This window comes from Neltuma alba, unplaced genomic scaffold, assembly GCF_004799145.2.
Source record: "Neltuma alba isolate B1F8T4 unplaced genomic scaffold, ASM479914v2 tig00012536_pilon, whole genome shotgun sequence".
NCBI classification, from domain to species: Eukaryota; Viridiplantae; Streptophyta; class Magnoliopsida; order Fabales; family Fabaceae; genus Neltuma; species Neltuma alba.
Window position 1 is genome coordinate 19,111 of NW_021637001.1, and position 19,301 is coordinate 38,411.

Genomic DNA, 19,301 nt, shown 5'->3' on the forward strand with positions numbered 1-19,301 from the left:
ATATATTATATTCCTTACTTTTATTATATTTGTGTTTATTTAAAGTCTTAGCTTTATTCTTATGATTGTAATTATCTTAATTTGATATCAATTGACTTAACATGTCAAAAAGCACAATAATAAAATAGCTAGTAGTTATATTAATTTCATATAGCTTCAATTTGTTAAGAAGAAACACGACGCTACAATTGAGATTTATATTCCTAGTATATAAGGTACGAGAATTTACTTTTTCTTATTACTTTATATTCATATTTCGCATTTCATTAATTTAAAGTTTAAATTTTTATTCTTATATATTTGTAATATTCAATTTTATATATGTTAATATTATAATTTTATGTTATTAAAAGAGTTTATATTCTGTTTTTGTTGGAATTTTGTCTTTAAATTTGGCCCAGGGGCTTTTTCTAAGCATTTACAGTTTCAAATGGCTGGTAACACAAGATAAAGATAGACTTCTTACTAATATTGAAGGCCGAGCAAACCATTAGCTCTTGATAGTAATGTGCATTTTTGGGTATGCGGTGAGGAAGAGACACTTCTTCAAAGAAACTTAATTTTATCAGAGAAAATAGAATATAAATATCTAAAGTCAGAACTTGAATATTACCTGCCGAAGGTTTATTTTGATTTTCAATTTATAATTTGATAAAATTACTTCGCCAAGATCAGATTCAGTATAGTCAGGTCGAGCCAAGGGAGCGTCACGAAGTAAGGTTATAGGGTGGCTATGGATAAGTCCATGAAAATGGTAATATAGGAATTGGCTTTTTCCTTATTAATTTCTTTCATTTTCCATATTGGAATGCCTCGCAAGGCAAGGTTAGTTTGTAAATTCAAGCTGTTTTCCTAGCTAATATTTTCTCTAATTCTATTTATAAGTTTTAAATTTTGAGAGGAGTATAGTTCACTTTTATAAGCTTTATTTTGGGTTCAGGTTCATTTAATCATTTAGTGTATTTTTTTTATTTTTCCATTAACTAGTTTATTTCTCTCATTTGTTATTCTCCCTCGTTACATTTTTCTGTACATTTTTTTCATCTTTTTTTCTTATTTATTAAAAAAGCATATTTAAAAACAAAAATATATTTCTAACTCATTTATTGTTTCTAAATAATTTTAATTAATTGTTCAGTATATGTAAATCAGTAATTTGAAGCTTATAATAAAGATCTGGAAAAGTATCTTGGGTCTTTGGAGTTGAACTCTCAAAGAAATACTCCTTCGATCCTTAATACAAGATCTAATTATTGAGTTGATTTTGATTCTAAATATAAGATCTATTTTTTATATTTATCAATTTTTTTATATTGCCCATGTGATTACTCTCTTAACTATAATTAAGTAGAAAAAGAAGAAATGATATTAAGAAAGATGATTATAGTGTCTTAAAAAAAACATATCATATTTCTTATAATTAACTAACTTGCCTAAATTTTTTAATTTAATCAAATTAATTAAATAAGTCTTATATTAAAGACGAGAGAATTATATTGTCATCTCACCTAATATATTAATCTTTTGGAATTGAATTCTGTATTGAAAATTATGATGGGAGAATTTCACTCAAGTCCCATGGAAGGGACTTTATCAAAAATAAGACCCAAAACATTCTAAAATATTAATGGAGTCTTTAAGGCCTATAATGAAATTAAGTTAGAACGTTAAAACATTATGTTGGCCTTAATATTTGAAAAAAAGAAAGGGGTCAATATTAGATGGCATAATCTTTTTCCGTATTCTTAATTCAGATAATAGAAAAATAACAACTCAAAATTTGAAAATTTACAACTCAACTTACAAGAATTAGGTAAGTTACAATTGGGATACAAAATTTAACAACAAAGTACATAAAAATAACAACTCTATCTCTACAAATTTACAATTGCTCAAGTAAGTTGAGGATGCAAATTTTAACAACAAAAAATAGAAATAAAAGTTTTCTATATAAAAATTTACATATAGAAAAGTTATATACCAAGATTTACAACAAATAGTAAAAAAGTAACAATTCAACATATAAAAATATTCAAATAAAAAAATAGAAAAACAATAACTCTACATAAAGAAATTTACAGCTCAATTTACAAAGTAAGTTACAAGTAGGGATACCAATTTAAACCATAAAGAATAGAAAAATAACAACTTTACATATAAAAATTTATAATTCAATTTACAAGTACTCAAGTAAGATACAAATGACACTACACATTTTAATAATACAGCTTTGAAAAATAACAACTTTACAAAGGAAAATTTACAACAAAAAATAGCAACATAACAACTTTATATGTGAAAATTACAACTTAATTTACAAGTAGGAATGAATTTTTCTTATCCACTGTAGATGTTAAAATTGTCCATGAATAACTATCTATCATTCACAATCCAGTCACGATGCTTGTTTGAAGTTTTTCCCTGCCTTACCGTTCACTTTATGAAGCAAATTTGTTTCGACAAGATTTCTTAATTCTCGTATGTTATTTTGTTAGCAATGTGTCAATTATAATCTCATCCTCATATATAAGTACTCACATATTCTTGCTACCATATGGCATGTGTCTTTATGATTCATAATTATGTGAATCTCAATCACTTAGCAAAATCGAAAAAAGTTAGAAATTCACAACTATAGTTAGCATATTCACAACATAAAATTAGCATTTTGCACAACACAAATTCTGGACATGTCATTTTAATATCTTCAATGCTCACCACCTTCATTAAACTACAAATCAGATAAATTTTAGAACTGCTAGTGCTTCCCATATGCCATGCGTCTCTACACTTCATTATTATGTGATTTTCAATTACTTGGCAAAACTTGAATAAACTATCAACTTACAATTATAATTAGCATATTCACAACATAAAATTAGCATTTTCACAACTCAAATTCTAAACTAGTTTCCATCAGTGTCCAGCATCTTTCCCAGTTCATTTAACAGTCTAGACGGAGAAAAAAGAGCTTTCTAGAATCCAAGTTTAAAATTTACCTCAACCACAACACAATTTCCTATTGATCCTAGAGCTCAACCCTGTTGTAACTGGAGTTCGCACAATGATGCGATTTCAGACTTAATAAAAAAAACTCTAATTCATACTACCTTAAATGATTATGGAACGAGAATCAAATCGGAGAAATGGCAGATCTATGTTGAGTTGTATTTCACGCATACATGCTTCTTCTTTTCCCTCCTTTATTCTTTCTTTAAACTAAGGCATTTCTGCAAAAAGACTTACCAAATTAATTTCATTATAGGACTGAGAGACTAATTTGAAGTTTCAGAATATTTTGGGACTTCTTGTTTATTAAGTTCAGATTGTGGAACTTAACTGAAATTTTCCCAATTATGATAGGTTCCTCATCTTTGAATGTGAATCTGGGGAATATACTGGAAATTAAAAAAGTAATGCTCTGGTTTTCCCTTGATCCTATTAAAAAGAAAAACCCAATAAAGCACTGACATAGGGTCACATGGTTCTGTCCTTCAGCAAAATGGAACGCTTTAGTACCTTCCGTAACACGGTTTCAAATTTGAACTCTCAAAGACTAAGAGACGACAAAGACTTGAGCTAATTCCCACCACTAAGAGTTAGATACAAAAGCAAATAGGAAGCAATTAACAGACAATGACTAATTGAGAGAACCATAAGACTGTCCATCAAAGAAAGTCACAAATTGATTCGTATCCAATTAGAATGCAAGAAGATATTTTAAGGATATACATTATTGAGTGTTCAAGTTTTTTATATGGCAATTAGAAGGAGAATGCTGTTGGTCACAAAAAGATGTTATGAAGCAATTTTAAGGAAATAGCTTATTGATCGGGCAAGTTTGTCACATGGCAATTACAAGGAGGACACTGTTGGGGTCACAAGCAGATGTTATGAAGGACCTACATTAACAGGAAGCAAAGAGTTGAAGCCACACAGACACAAATATACTAAGAATAATATGGATAAGGTCAGTAATATTGACGCACGTTTTTAAATGACTAGAAGAAAGAAAGATAGACGTACTTTGACACATAAATTGCCAGTGCAAATGATGTGCTGGATCTTGCCAGGAACAAGCATGGATTTGAACTTCGCTGGCAGATCAGGGGCCCTGTGCCGTATGTGCAAATCCCCCAGGGCCAAGACAAGTACCATTCTTAACAATCAAAAACTGAAAGCCACTTAGGGAACCTGCAGAAACAGAGTATTGCCTGAAAACAGAAACAATGAGTCATTTCAAATGTATCCAGACCAGTGGCTATTCAGATTACAGAAACAAAACAGAATATAGGGCTCTGTGTCATCAATCATCAGATAAAACTTGTTCATCAATAATTATTAGCTAATGAACTAAATATCTGGGTTTCTGTGCACAATTTATTTGATAAAGCTCGTGATAGAACAATCACCTAAATATTGCTGAATCAACAGAAATACTAAGAGAATTCCCGTTTAGAGTTGAGATATAATCCTGATACAAAGCAAGTAGTACCAGCCAAGAAAACATAAAAGAAGAAAATGACATCAAACCACAGTGGCAGGAAAGACAGCAGAAACAAAGAACTAAAACACTGCCTATCTTTTGAGAGGCAAAAATCACAGTCACAACTCTCCTAGATTTATCCACACTGGTCACCCCTTCAAAGATCAACCCTAAAGGTTCCCCTGAGGCCCTGATAACTAGCATCTTCTCACTCCTCCAGCTCACCCCTCTCTCCTCAAGCTGCCATACAAAAGTAGTTATTCCTTTTGTAATTCCCTTCCTGCCCCTCTAACACCACCTTGCTCTTTACCCGTCGAGAACATGTTTAAAACTATTGGCTCCACTTTTTAATTCACTTCCCGCAGACCTCTTTCTCTTCTCTTTTTTCCTTCTGCAATATTATTACATATATTAACAAAGGCCAATCAGATTTCAATGAAAAGATGTCGGTAATAGAAATTTTCTCACTTATCCATAAGCTTAACATTCAGTTTTCTGCCTACACCAATTTTACTGTTAGCGGAAAAAAACTGACGCCTTTCTTTGCAGTATGTAATTTTCTGCTCATTAGAGAGTGCGACTCCATCATGTTGATTTGCACTAAAATGCAATGTAATGCCTATAATCAATTTCCATTTTGCTATATTTTTCAAGTATCACCTGTCTCCATTTACAGTGAAAAGAAGGATGTGCAATATTGAGTTGACTAGATTTTAAAGCTATAAAATTGAATAACAAATCAAGAAATAAAATTATGGAAATTTACAGGACGTTGTTGGGAAATGAAAAAATAGAGGAGAGGATGATGGCCATGAATGGAGGCAACCATATCGGACGTATATTACACTCAGTGGTGGCAGATGCCCCACTGGGTATATATCCTTTTCATTTTTGTTCCAGATACTCTGACTAAGATGACTTAGCAAGCGAATTGATTGAGGCAACTCCTCCAAGCCACTGAATGATGATCACTTAAACTCAACCTTCTAAATTGTTAGACACAACTCGAGCCAAGTCATTTCCCAGATCATGCATCACTAATAACTTGAGAATTTTCTAAATAGATGATAATATACAGTGCGAATACACAACAAATCCAACGTTACACATCGAATCAATCCAAAAAATATAAGTCGCTGGTAATCAAAATGAAGGGAGAAGAAGTATAATAGTCGATTACACGACATTGAAGCAAAACCTGGTAACAAAAGTTTTTTCTTTTAAAAAGTGAAAGAACCTTTATTCAAAAGCATCGATATTCGAACGATCACACGAGCAGATTCAAATCTAGAGTCAAAGCCAGATTGAATAGATCAATCTCATAGGATTTTGGCAGTGGACAAAGCCCTAGGGTCCGAACCTTCTTCAATACTTGGCCGAGAACAACCACGCAGGGCTGACAACGGCAGACGGCGTCCGACGACGAGCTCGACCAAGTATGGAGTGCTTGCTCGCCAACGAAGAAAAATGGATTTTAGGGAGAATTAGCTCACTAAAAAATAAAATTTATATTTTGTTAAATAAATTTATGCTTCTATTAATTTTTTTTTTTGGGCCATCAAGGCTTCTATTAACATTTAACAACTATCATCATCGTCATCGTCGTTTATGTACTATTACCTTGAGTAGTTAATATAAGAACTAATTACTTGATTTAAATAGATTAAAAAAACTAATTAAATTAATTATTCATAATAAATAGATATTGTCTTCTCTAAAATATCATCACTAATTAAATGTATTGTTAGAAATACTATTATTACAATGATTACTTTTTTTAAAAATAAATATATATATGAAAAGCAAAGTACATTAAGGTCTTATATTTAATACTAAAATAAAAGTCAAACAAATTCTTATATTAAAGACCATAGGTAAGATTATATATGAACTTTTGTATAGGATAGGTAGTCATCCTCATAATTAGATAATATTAAAAAATTATTAAATTAATTATTTATAAACATATATTTTGATTTTGATAGAGTACCTTTTTAATAATTTGCATTAGATACTAGGTGTAATATCTTGACTTTCAAGATATTAAAAAAATTAGGAAGAATTATGAAGAAATAATTATTAAAATTATTTAATGTCCAAGAAAATTGAAAAAGAATTATGAAATATTAATTTTGAGAGTTTAGGATATTATGAAAGAGTTAATTTTCTCAAAAATGATTTAAATAATTTTGAAACTAATTCTCGGAGAAAAAAGGCTTATTTCTCATAAATTCAAGAAAAAATAATTAGATAATTATATTTGGATTGAAATTTTTAGGAAAATTATTATATCAGTTAAAGAAGCCAATTGAGGCAGAAAATTTTTAAAATGAATTAAGGATTAAGTTTTAAAATTTAGAAATTAATTTTTGATCTGGATTTTTAAGAGAAACTATTTGATGGGCCAAAAAAACTAACGGACAAAGAAAATTTATTAAAACTATTGAGGATTAAATTTTGAAATTTTAATTAATTCTGAAAATAGAGGATTTAATTGTAAGCAAATGGTGATTAAGGAGCATATTGATAATTTCATTTGCTCTCTCCCACTTAAACCATAGAACTAGTTTCAGTGCTGATCAAATTGATGAGCACTTTAAATTTATCATATCTGAACTGTTTATATATAATTTGAACAATCCAGATTTAAAATTTTTAATTAATTATTTTTAAATATAAAATTATTTTTTTAAAAGAATAATAGTTAAGAGATGTTTTCTATTTTGAATTTTATACCTGTTAAAATAATTATTTTAAATAAATAAAAATAAAATAATTAAATTTTGACTATCTGAATCAGATATGAACGGTCCAATCTGATCACTAGCTAGTTTAAACCATCCCATTCCCTTCCCATTTTCATTTCTTGCGACGCTGAACCAGAGAGAAGGAGCGAGAGAGTCCGAGAGAAATATCTTGCATGCAACCGGTGATCTAGAGTAAGGTAAGCCTCCTGAATCTTCTCCTTTCTTCATTTCTCTCTGATGGGGTATGTTTTGTAACTGTTAAAGACGGTAAAATCTGGTTGTAAGAGACAGAAAGTGCCAGTTTTAAGAGAGAGAAAGTGCCGAGATAGGCTGTGTTAAACGGTCATAATAGAGTTTGTTGAAGGGGTTTATGCTCATGCATGTCTATTATATGCTCTGGATTATTGTTGCAGAAACAGGGGTAATGACTTAGAAAAATGGCGTCGGACATAGCTTGTGAAAGTGAAAAACAATGATCAAGCATGTAGTGTTGGGTTTAAGGGATTGCATGTGATAGTTTGGATCTTTGTTGGGTGTATTTCGGATCTGAAAATTTTCAGATTCATTGAATAAAGTTGTTTGAGAATTTCAGAAGATAAGGGCGTTGATAAGTCCTTTGAGTTAGTAGCTTCTAGTATTGTTGAGAAAGACTCTGAAATTTTGATTAACAAAATTATGCATGTAGATGAGTCTTTCCAACAAGTTTTGTCTTGTGATTTACCTCCTGATTTAGTTAGCTGTGTCAATAGTAGTATTCTACATGAATCTTCTTCTGCTTTCATGTTTTTACCTTCCAACTCTTGTGAATGTGATAGTGATGTGCTGTACTCTAATAACTGTCAGTTGGATTCTTCAGTTTCCACGTCACATGAACCTAAGTGTTTTGAAACTTTAAATGATTGTTTGACTCCTACTGATGGGAGTATCATTGACTTTCTTGGATGCTGTAGCTATTTGAAGAGTCTAAATCATAAAATATCTTTATTTTATTTGAAATCTCTCAAAGTCTACATTGTTAGATTTGGTACTGCTGCTAGGTTGTTTTCTGTGCAAGCACATAATTGGAAGGGACCTCCTCAACACCAAACTCCACCATATGCTCTTGGACCTCTTTCAATTGACTCTGAGCCACCACTAAGAAAGTGCAGTCATCAAGAGAAATCCTTTTTGCTAAGTTTCATGTTTCTCATTATTGATGAAAATTTCTCTTTTAAGAGTCTAAGGCGCTTTAAGCACAAGGTTGTCTCTTTCCTCACTTATTTTCTCTTAACTTTGCATTGACTAACTGTGCTTAACTGAATTATTGAAGAGGATAAGTGTGGGGGAGCTATTCTAGTAGAAAAGTAACCTTGTTTTTGTTTACTCCCTTATTGATCTTCTTTTTCTCTTGTCATTACCTTGTCCTTGGATTTTGCATTAAGGACAATGCAAAATTTAAGTGTGGGGGAGAGATTGTTGTTGAGTTGAGCTGTTTTGAAAAGAAAAAAAATTGCCTTTGGATTTGCTCCTGTTTTCTAAGTATTGCTGCTATAATTGCTCTCTTCTTTGCCTTATTGGTTGATTTCTGAATTGTATCGCATCATTTGAGAGTAATTCTTGCTTAGGAATTTTGTTGTTGGTTTCTATGTCCTCCTGTTTTCATTCGTCTCAGTGTTCTGCACTGCTGTATGGGCGAGTTGCTGTTTTCTCTGTTGCTGAATTTTGACTTTTGTAATCCTTGGGCATCTCTTTTAAAATCCTTTTGCACAATGCTTGTGAATATTGCACGGCTGAGTTTGATTGCATTTGATTTGAGTGATTTCTGTTCTTAGTTGATTAGTATAGTAGAATGTCTTTGGTGCAGTGTTATTAACCTTGTTTCATAGCTTGATTCTTAAGGAGGAAACATCTTGGAGAAAGCCTTGATGGAAGGATTGTTGAGCCATATATTTTCTCATCTTATGTGATTTTCATCTAGTTTTGGTTAATCTCTAGAACTTGTTTAGATTCTTTTTCAAAGCTGCATTAATACCTAGATTTATGAAGATGATAGGGGCATTCATTTCTAAACCTTTACCCAAACACAAACCACTTGATTTAACCTTTGTTCACCCCTTTGAGCCTTCACTTTCATTTCATTCATTTTTTTTAAGCAAGTGTTTTGCATAAGCTACATTTGGTTTTTTATTTTGAAAAGTATATCATTAAAATCTATATCTTTGTCTTCTTGGGTTTGGATGCCAAAAGAAGAAAAAAAGAAGGAAAAAAAATATAGAAATAGAAAAAGGCAAGAAAAAGAAGAAAATGTTTAGAAAAAGCCAAAGAAAGAAAGTTATAAAAAAAAGAAAGAGAAAATAAGTTGCAACAAAAGAATAACTTTAAAATAAGGCATTCCATGGTGGTTTGAAGAGCAAAGATTTCTGTTTCAAAAGGTTAAAATCTGCACTTTGGTGTTGTTTCATGATTGTACTTTAGCTCACTTTGAGTTGATATTTTATTACTCATGCATTTCAGTTGCTAGTTCATTTCATTCATTTGACCTTGCTTTCCAACATTACAACCCTTCAAGTCCCCTTGATCATGAGTCTAAGGTATGTTAGTGGTGGAGATATTAGAATTTCTACAAGCTTATGGTAGATGTTAATCTAGGTGGATTGAGTGAAATTTTTCCTATTTGAGAGATGAGTGAAACACTTGTACCATATGTGAGCTCTATTATGTTTCTCTTCTTTTATCCTGCTATGTTTCTTGTGTTAATTTCTTTGCACTGAAGTATTCTATGATTGTTGATTAATTAAAAATAAAGGTTGCTTGAGTTAATTGCACATTCATGCTTAGTTAGTTTTATGTTTGCTTGCATTGAGTCTCTCTATTGAATTCTTCTTTAATGAAGTTTTGCCCAGGAGTGCAAAAGGCTAAGTGTGGGGGAGTTGACAAACTCAATTATTTTTATATATTTTGGTATCTTTTATATGGGTTTTGTCAACTTAATTGGTCCCTTTTTGCCTTAATTGATTGTTCTTTGATTTATTTTATTTTATTTTGAATTATTATTTTATAGGGACAAAATTGTCATATTTTGGTTTAATTGTGACTAATTGATTTTTGAGGACAATTAATGCTACCTTAGCAACTAGAATTCCCCCTTAAAGATCCAAGCTCCTGCCATTATTGTTGAATTGGAGAATCATGAATTAGCCACGGTTTGCCATCAAATTCACTGCCACCAGCAATCCACCGAATCCAGCCATGAAGAACAAAAGGAAGAAACTGTAGGAGGAATCAAAGAGACGCAGGCCTGATTTCGCTATCTCGCGCCTCCCCTGTTCTGTTTCGTGTTTGTTGCCCGCCTCTGTTTCGCTGTGGTCGCGCTGAGAAAGGAAGAAGACGAAGTCGCTGATGATGATGGATTTCGGTCAAAGGAAGAAGAGATGGATGGTTTCGCCGTCGACTCCTCTGGTCCTCACTCTCTCGCTCGCGCCTCCCTCTCACGCTGTCGTCTTTCTGCCACCAGGAAGGAGACACGAAGAGAAGAGTCACGGCCTTGCTCTGTTTCGTGTGTGTTCGTGCTTCCGCCGCCAGCCCGCCTCCAGCCCGTTCCACCCGCCGGTTCTCTTCTCTGTTTTTCTTCTTTTACCGCCGCCCCCCAGCTCGTCTTCTGTTGCCTCCATACTTCCGGTCCCCTGTTTGAATTATAGTATATTAGGGGTGGGAGCAAAACGCAGCGTTTTGCTCCCCCTTTTATTATTTTATTATTTTTTTTCTTTTTTTTTTTTTATTTTATTTTATTTTCTAAAAACCTGCAAACAAATTTAAAAATAAGGTAGCATTAATTGTCCTCAAAAATCAATTAGTCACAATTAAACCAAAATATGACAATTTTGCCCCTATAAAATAATAATTCAAAATAAAATAAAATAAATCAAAGAACAATTAATTAAGGCAAAAAGGGACCAATTAAGTTGACAAAACCCATATAAAAGATACCAAAATATATAAAAATAATTGAGTTTGTCAGGCGTGAATGAGAAGAATGAAGCATTGTGGTTGGAGGGTGTGTGTATTTGATTACTTGTGTTTTGACCCTGGAAGCTGGAAGTTAAGTGTTCTAATTAAGTAGACGATAGCGGAGACAATTAAATGATGGTTAAGGCTCATGGTAAACATGTATAAATATATATATGTATGTATATTATCGGATGTATGTGTATATATAGGGCTTGGGGGTACTGTTAGGAAGTGGTTATTGTGGAAGTATGTGTGTGAGACGTGATAATGATCTTGGAAGCTTTAAGGATTTAAGAAAATACCTCTGGTTTGGTTGTTAGATGATCAAGGAAGTCTAAAATATATGTGTGCGTATAAATTGTTGCTCTGTTTTGTTAATGAGGAGTCTAAATGCAAGGTGCTTTAATAGAAAGTTTATAGACTTATAAAAATGTTACATTATATATATGTACATCAAAAAAGAATCTGCAAAGGATGAGAGTTAAGAATAATGCCCCTGTTTAAATGATCACTAAGAGTAAATTACAGGGAATTGAGAATCAAGCGTAAGTATATGGTTCGTTGGAATGTGGATTTCTTTTCTCCTCTGTTTCGGACAGCACTGTATAATTGGGGGAATTGAATTTGATCATATATTTTAAGCTTAAAAATGAATTTAAGGTTGTTTGTTTGATGCTTCAAATGCTTAGTAATTGTTCTAGATGAATCAACTACATTTGGGAAGATCAAGGTGAGGGTTAAATCAAGTTTGAGATAGTTGAATAAATGCGGTGGTTTGATTATGATTTTGGAAGTAAAAAGATAAGAAATGCTATAAGATTGTAATTGAATGAGCATAGAAAACATAGAAGTTTTAGAATTTGTAAAGAAAAGTTGTTTGAGGAATGTTAAAGTTTGAAGGGATTAGGTGAGTGGAGTAGATATTTGAAGTTTGGGATTTTGAGTTTGAGGATGAGATTTATTGTGGTAAACATGTATAAATATATATATATATATATATATGTATGTATATTATCGGATGTATGTGTATATATAGGGCTTGGGGTACTGTTAGGAAATGGTTATTGTGGAAGTATGTGTGTGAGACGTGATAATGATCTTGGAAGCTTTAAGGATGAAAGAAAATACCTCTGGTTTGGTTGTTAGATGATCAAGGAAGTCTAAAATATATGTGTGCGTATAAGTTGCTGCTCTGTTTTGTTAATGAGGAGTCTAAATGCACGATGCTTTAACAGGAAGTTTATAGACTCGTATATAAAAATGTTACATTATAGACATGTATATAAAAAATGAATCTTAGAAGGGTGAGGGTTAAGAATAATGCCCCTGTTTAAATGATCACTATATAGGGAATTGAGAATCAATGGAAAATATATGGTATGTTGGAATGTTAGAGTTTGAGTTTGTGGATTTCTTTTTCCCCCCCGTTTTGGACAGCATTGTATAATCGGGGGATGTTGAATTTGATTATATTTTTTCCGATCAAAAACTTTATTTCTTATCTTAAAAGGGTTTAATCCTTTACCTCTCAACGAACAATTGGAGGAATAATATACATTATCGTAATTTGTATTCAAAAAGAATCAATTCGAAATTGACAAATTGAGGTGAGTCGAGTAGATATTTGAAGTTTGGGATTTTGAGTTTGAGGATGAGATTTATTGAAATTCATGTATAAGGTTTTGATATATTAGATATTTCATTTTGGTGACTGTTTTGGGGGCCAAAGAATTTAAGCTAGGAATTGACTTGAAATTATTGTTTGCGGTTTGCTTGAGGTTTCCAAATGGTGGATGGAAATAGGTGTGCATTAGGAAAATCCTTAATGGCACAGTCAACGATTAAGGTATGGGATAAAATTGATAATTGATAGAATTTGTTTAGAAAGGTTGTTCGAGGAATGTTAGACCAAAGTTTAAGAAAATTAATAGATAATTAGGAATTGAAATTGCTTGGCTTGGAAATGAGATAAAATCAATTGGTGCGATTATATATATAATGGTTTGTGTGTCTCGGCCATGCATGCAAAATAGGTGAAGTTGGACTTTAATTAATTTTATTTCATTGGGATTGGATGATTGAGGCATGAAGGGCACCTTGTTGTCCTTAAATGTAATATATATAAATAACATATTTGATCAAGATGACTGGTGACTAAGGAAGGAGGACATTTCAAAATGTATATTATGAGTAAGAGCTATTGTTCAGGATGACCAACTATTAAATAAAAGGAATATAGTTCATCAATGGGTCAAGAGAAGTTATATCTTGATAATAAAGGTTTAATGGACTAAGCATTGACCCATTTATATATGAAACTATATTATAAGATTTGATATTATGCAAACTTTAATATATATATATAATATTCTTTTACATAAACAATTATATATATACATATAAATTATTAAAAACCAAAAATAAACTAGACGATAATTTTAATCATAACTATTTTTATGACAAAGTAACTTTTAAATATTTTTTTACTATTTATTTTATATTATTTTATTTTAAAAAATATTTTAATATAATATTAATTTGGAAAAATTGCAAATAAAGATACCCTAATATGTGAAATTGTGATTTGGGACCTTTAATTTGAAAAATTACAAATAAAGACCTAATCTCATATTGTAAATATGAAATCTTGGTGAAATGTTTGAAACGCCCCTGAACCAAATTATAATTTGGTCTACTGAAATTGTCATTCACTAAAGTGAACTTGTCATTCGCTAAAGTGAACTTGTCATTCGCTAAAGTGAACTTATCATTTCCCATAGTCAACTTGTTATTTGGCATACTCTCAGTCAAGTTGTGATTTGGTCTACCGAAATTGTCATTCACTGAAGTAAACTTATCATTTCTCATAATCAACTTGTCATTTGGCTAAGGGATATTTCATATATTTCACCCATATTTCATATTTGCAATTTGAGACCGGGTCCTCTGAAACTATTTTTCAAATTTAGGGCTTGAAATCATAATTTCACATATCAAGGGGTCTTTATTTGTAATTTTTCCTATTAATTTCCAATGACACTAATTTTTAGTTTTAAATTGCAAATCATTTTTTCATAAATATATTTTTTAAATATAAGTCATGGGCCTACTTTTTGAAAAGATAGATTCATTTTCCCCAATATAACCCATGAAAAATAGAATTTTCAACTTTCACCGAAAAAGGGGCTTCAATTCAATATACACATCCAGGTCATCAAAAAAAAAAAAAATCACAACAAAAAAGTTCGAAAATTGAAAGCAAGAGTGCAATTGACGCGGCATAGTGATGACTTTTTGAATGAATAAGGCTAACCCTATGTTTGGTACGAGAAAATCAGAAGAGAGAATAAATTTTAATGAGCTTGATTAGAAAAATTGAGGAAATGAGATTCTAAAATTTTGATAAAGAGGATATGTAAGATAAAAGGAGGAAAATTTAATAAAATTTTTTAACTCCACTTCTTTGATTTCTTTTAAATCAAACTCATTAAAATTTTCTCTTCCCTTTCGTTTCCTTTATTTTCTTCTCACCAAATAGGCTCTAAAGGAAACATTGCAAAGAGGGAGGATGTTGTTTCAGCCTTTATCAGGACTTGCACAAGAGTTAAAGAGGATAATGCTAACGCTATAAGAAAAAATGATTTCACAAAAAATGTTTCAGATTTGATGATGATGATTTTTGGAATGAAGATGATGATTTGCAAACGGGGATGACTTCAAGCTGGGGTAGATCGAAAGAACAAGAAGATTAGGCAAGGCTAGCATCCAAGTATTATTATTAGTAGAATCACAAAAATGTCCCTTAGAGCCATTATGAATTTTAATCAAGAATAAATTGATAAATTAATAAAAATAACATGTCATCTCCTAAATAATTGTTTCATAATCTGATGAGGTGGTTCTGGATCCTCTCATAATCCTTCTTTCTTATTTTTTTCTCAAAATCTCATCTTCATGGTTGGAGTAAATAATAAATAGTTCAGATTTAATATTTTAAAAAATAGATGTCCACCTTTTCTCTATTATTTATGCAATGTTATAATAATAGTTTTATAAAATATAAAATCTGAATCATTAATTATTTGATTCAAAGGTGGAGATCAGATTCTGAGAAAAAAAAGAGAAAAAAAGATTATGAGAGGATACAAACCCGCGATATGGTTTATCTTACCAACTGGGAGATGAAGGCTCATTTTAGGTAAAGTGAGACGAAACTCAATTCATATTTTTATCTCATATTTTATAAATCACAATTATTTTGCCTTTAATATATGGGGGGGCGGGTGGCTTCCACACCGAGATCAGATAGGACAAAAACTTACCAACTCTAGAATGGACTGTGTCCGACGCGTTCTCGGAGGATGGAAGCAAGGATTGGTCGAAGGCTGGTGACTTACTTCCCAGCAAGATCAGATATGAAATACGTAGAGTTGGATCGCAGAGTCTCTTTTGGTACTTTTCTCATGTAGTATACGTCAAAAAATTAATCTCTGTTTTCTAAAAATAATTAATGTGTGAAATAAAATATAATTATCCAGTATGAAAATGATCTCTTTATTTCTTTGGACTGCTGAATCTTGCAATTTCTGCCTTAATATAGACTTTGGTTTGAGAAACTTGGGCACAAAGGAAGAGAGACAGAGACTAGCATTTATTGGGAAACATGACGAAGTTGTGGCTGAAATGGCTTTCGTAGTCTGATTTATTATTACAGTAAAAATGCCTGACAAATTGAAGGAACTTTACTTAACTTGGTAAAAATAATGTAAAAAAATTCAACTAGAAATTTTTTTCAAACCAAAAAAAGTAGTTGTGTGAAATTCTTTCAACTAGAAATACTGCCATAAGTTTCATCTGATACGTAATTCCAGGCTAAATCAAGCTATTGTTTTTTTTAAAAAAAACTATTATTCAATATTTAGTGCTTTTTTTGGGATTCTAGCAATCTACTGATCCAATTCGGGGTTTGTGACTACTCATACTCAAAACCGAAAGAAATCTAGTATTACTGCTAGACCAACTCTCTATTACTGGGTTGGTAGCTAAATCAAGCTCTGATAAGCAAACCAGTTCAAGATCTATTATACAAAGAAAAACAAACTACAATCATCATCCTAATAAAGTATTAAACTTTTTCTAATTTTAGAGTCACTTTAGTTTGTTAAAGCCCTCAAATCGAGACTTTAAAAAATATTTTCTATGTCCCAATTGCAGAGAACATTTGCAAGTAAAAAATTCTTGCAAAGTGGAAGACAGCAACGCGGTTTGAGTCCCAATATGAAAAGAACATTTGGAGAAGCTTGTTATATTAAAGAGAAGACTTGAGCGGACTCCAAAAGCTTCATCCTCAAAAATACAAATCTGTGCACAACTGGGTTTCGTCTTCCTCCGATCAGGTCGCCGATCAAAGAAATCTTTCACTTATTTCATCCATCAGGTTCCTGTTTTCTTCCTTTCTAATTTTGTTATATGTCTCTGTCAAGGCTACCAGTGTCAGTTTAAGATTAGTTTCTATTATTTTGGTTTTTTTCCGTGAAATGGATTTAGCCTTTCAAGCATTAATTTTGTGATTATGCTTTCTTTGAATACAAAACTTTTGCTTTGTAAGAAATATAAATATAGTTAGGCACTGGGTGTCAGCTCCCCCGGCAGCACTTCAGCTACGCCTTAATTTTGGGGTCCTTTCCAAATGTTTCTTTTTAGTTTTTTTTATTAGGTTCTATGTAAAATGAGTGATATTTTGACATCTTATAGGCAAAAATTATTCATTTTTCAAATTTCAATTTTATCCGATTTTTCAAATATTGAAAGCAATTGGAAAGGCCCCCCAAAATTAAGGGACAGATGGGGACGCAGCTGAGCGGGTCAACCCCTAGCTCGTTAGTTATCAATTCAATTAACCTGGGATCTATTTTCTTCCTTGACAATTCTTTTAGACTATCTTTGGAATTTTCATGAACTTGTGAATCTGCGAGTTAGATTTATGTTCTGCCTCAAAGTTTTGCCAGATTCATAGCAGGCTGGATCAAATCACGCCTCTCATATATTTAGCCTGATCAAATCATCATAAATTGGTGCAATTTCTTCCGTCTTCAGTATCCCCCTCACTGATTGCTGCACTGTTTCTTGAAGCTCCTACTATATATGTATTATTCTTTCTGTTTTTGTGTTTTTACTTTTGTACTTGGGTTCAGATTCCTAATCCTTGCGTTGCAATGGCGCATGATGCTGACGGAGTTGGGTGCTCTTCAAGTTCTTCTGGTTCAACTAAGAGAAGGAAGTATCATGTGTTTTTGAGTTTTCGAGGGGAAGATACTCGGAAAAATTTTACTGATCATTTGTATGCTGCTTTAAAACGCAAAGGATTAAAAACTTTCAGGGATGAAGAAGAACTTGAAAGGGGAGAATCTATTAATCCAAGTTTAGTACAAGCAATTGAAGAGTCTCGTTCTGCAATTGTTGTGCTCTCCCCAAATTATGCTTCTTCAACTTGGTGTTTGGATGAGCTTCAAAAGATTCTGCAGTTAAAGGAAAAGACAAGTCTTCAAGTATTTCCCATATTTTACGGTGTAGATCCTTCTGATGTTAGGAAACAAAAAGGAAGTTTTGCAGAAGCATTCATAAAGCATGAAGAAAGATTTGCCGAAAACAAAATAAAGGTGCAAAAGTGGAGAGATGCTTTAGAAAAAGTGGCTACTTTATCTGGTTGGGACTCAAAAGATCGGTAATTTCCACTTCTCTCGATAATTATCATCTCTCTTTTTTTTTGTTGGGAAATAAGGGCGTAGATATTCAAATATACTCTAATCCCTTCCCTCCCTAAAATGGGTAGGGGGTGGACTGCTTGAAGCTTTAACTAACAAGTATTATAAATATTATTTACTTAAAACTAGAATATTTTAATCCATTTTATCTTAATTACATTTACTTATTATCTATTTTGAAAACATATACTTAAATTTAAATGGTTAATTTTGCTGAGAGTATTTTAAAAAGATATTTTTAATTAAAAATTTGTACTAGAATAATATTTATTTACTAATTTATCCTTCATCATACTAAATTCCTAATTTTGGATAAAATTCTCTTGCAAATAAATATTTTACTAATGTTTTTATCATATTGGAATAAAAGCTTAAGTAATGTAATTATTATAGATATAAAAAGCTTTATTAAGAATTTCAGTAATTCCTTTAATAAAGATACAGTTCACTAAGTGTCTTTATAAGTTCACTCCAAAAAATGTGTTTATAAAGTTTATTACAAAAATAGTTTAAAAATTTTAAATTTTAAATTTAAGTTATTAATATAATCTCTTAAACTCATATTATTTATTATATGTATTATGAATAAAATAAGCTTTTCAAATATGATCTTAGACATTTAAAAGAAATATAAATAAATATATATCAATACATGCAATGAAAAAAAATAAAATTATACAATTTCATTATATAATCAAAATTAATAATTAATTAATATGATAACATATTAGAATGTTTGAAAACTTATGCAGTAGAATTATTTCCTATTATAAAAAATTATGCTTTTCACAAATATAAATATTTAAATAATTTTATGCTAAATAAAGGTATTTTGGTCAAAGCAAAAGCTTAAAAGTTAAATTTAACAATCAACTAAATTAGATAGATGAAAATAAAATCTCAAATATATAAGAGAGGGCTTGCAATTTGAATGGAAGCTTGGGTATGTTTTTAAAACATATGCGATGTTTCTGATAAAACAGAAGGGGTGATTAGTAATTGGAAAAACTAACGTAGTACTAGTTTTTATAATTTTATCTGATTTTGAGTTAGGTCCTGTAGTTTTTTTTTTAATGAAATTTTTATAATTTATCACATTAAATGAGCAAGTCTTTCCGTAAAAAATACTCTCAATGATATTAATGCTACGTGACACGGCATTAAAAAGGCTTGCTTTCTCTTTCTTTCCGACGCCGGTAATGAACTTTTTCTTTCTTCCACGTAAAAGCTTGTGGCTCTCTCTCTCTCTCAAAAATTAATCAAGGGCCGACCACACTAGTTGATAAGGAGAAGAATATTGGGATTCGGCATTCCGGA

The 19,301-nt window shown here is 31.3% G+C and overlaps 1 protein-coding gene across 1 annotated transcript; it reads left to right on the top strand.

The window, feature by feature from the left end:
- Positions 1-10,643: 10,643 nt before the first annotated feature.
- Positions 10,644-17,948, top strand: LOC114728487 (toll/interleukin-1 receptor-like protein). The gene is made up of 3 exons (XM_028915404.1): positions 10,644-10,833; positions 15,821-15,912; positions 17,415-17,948. The coding sequence occupies exons 1-3, from the start codon at positions 10,644-10,646 to the stop codon at positions 17,946-17,948; spliced, it is 816 nt and encodes a 271-aa protein (XP_028771237.1).
- Positions 17,949-19,301: the final 1,353 nt, after the last annotated feature.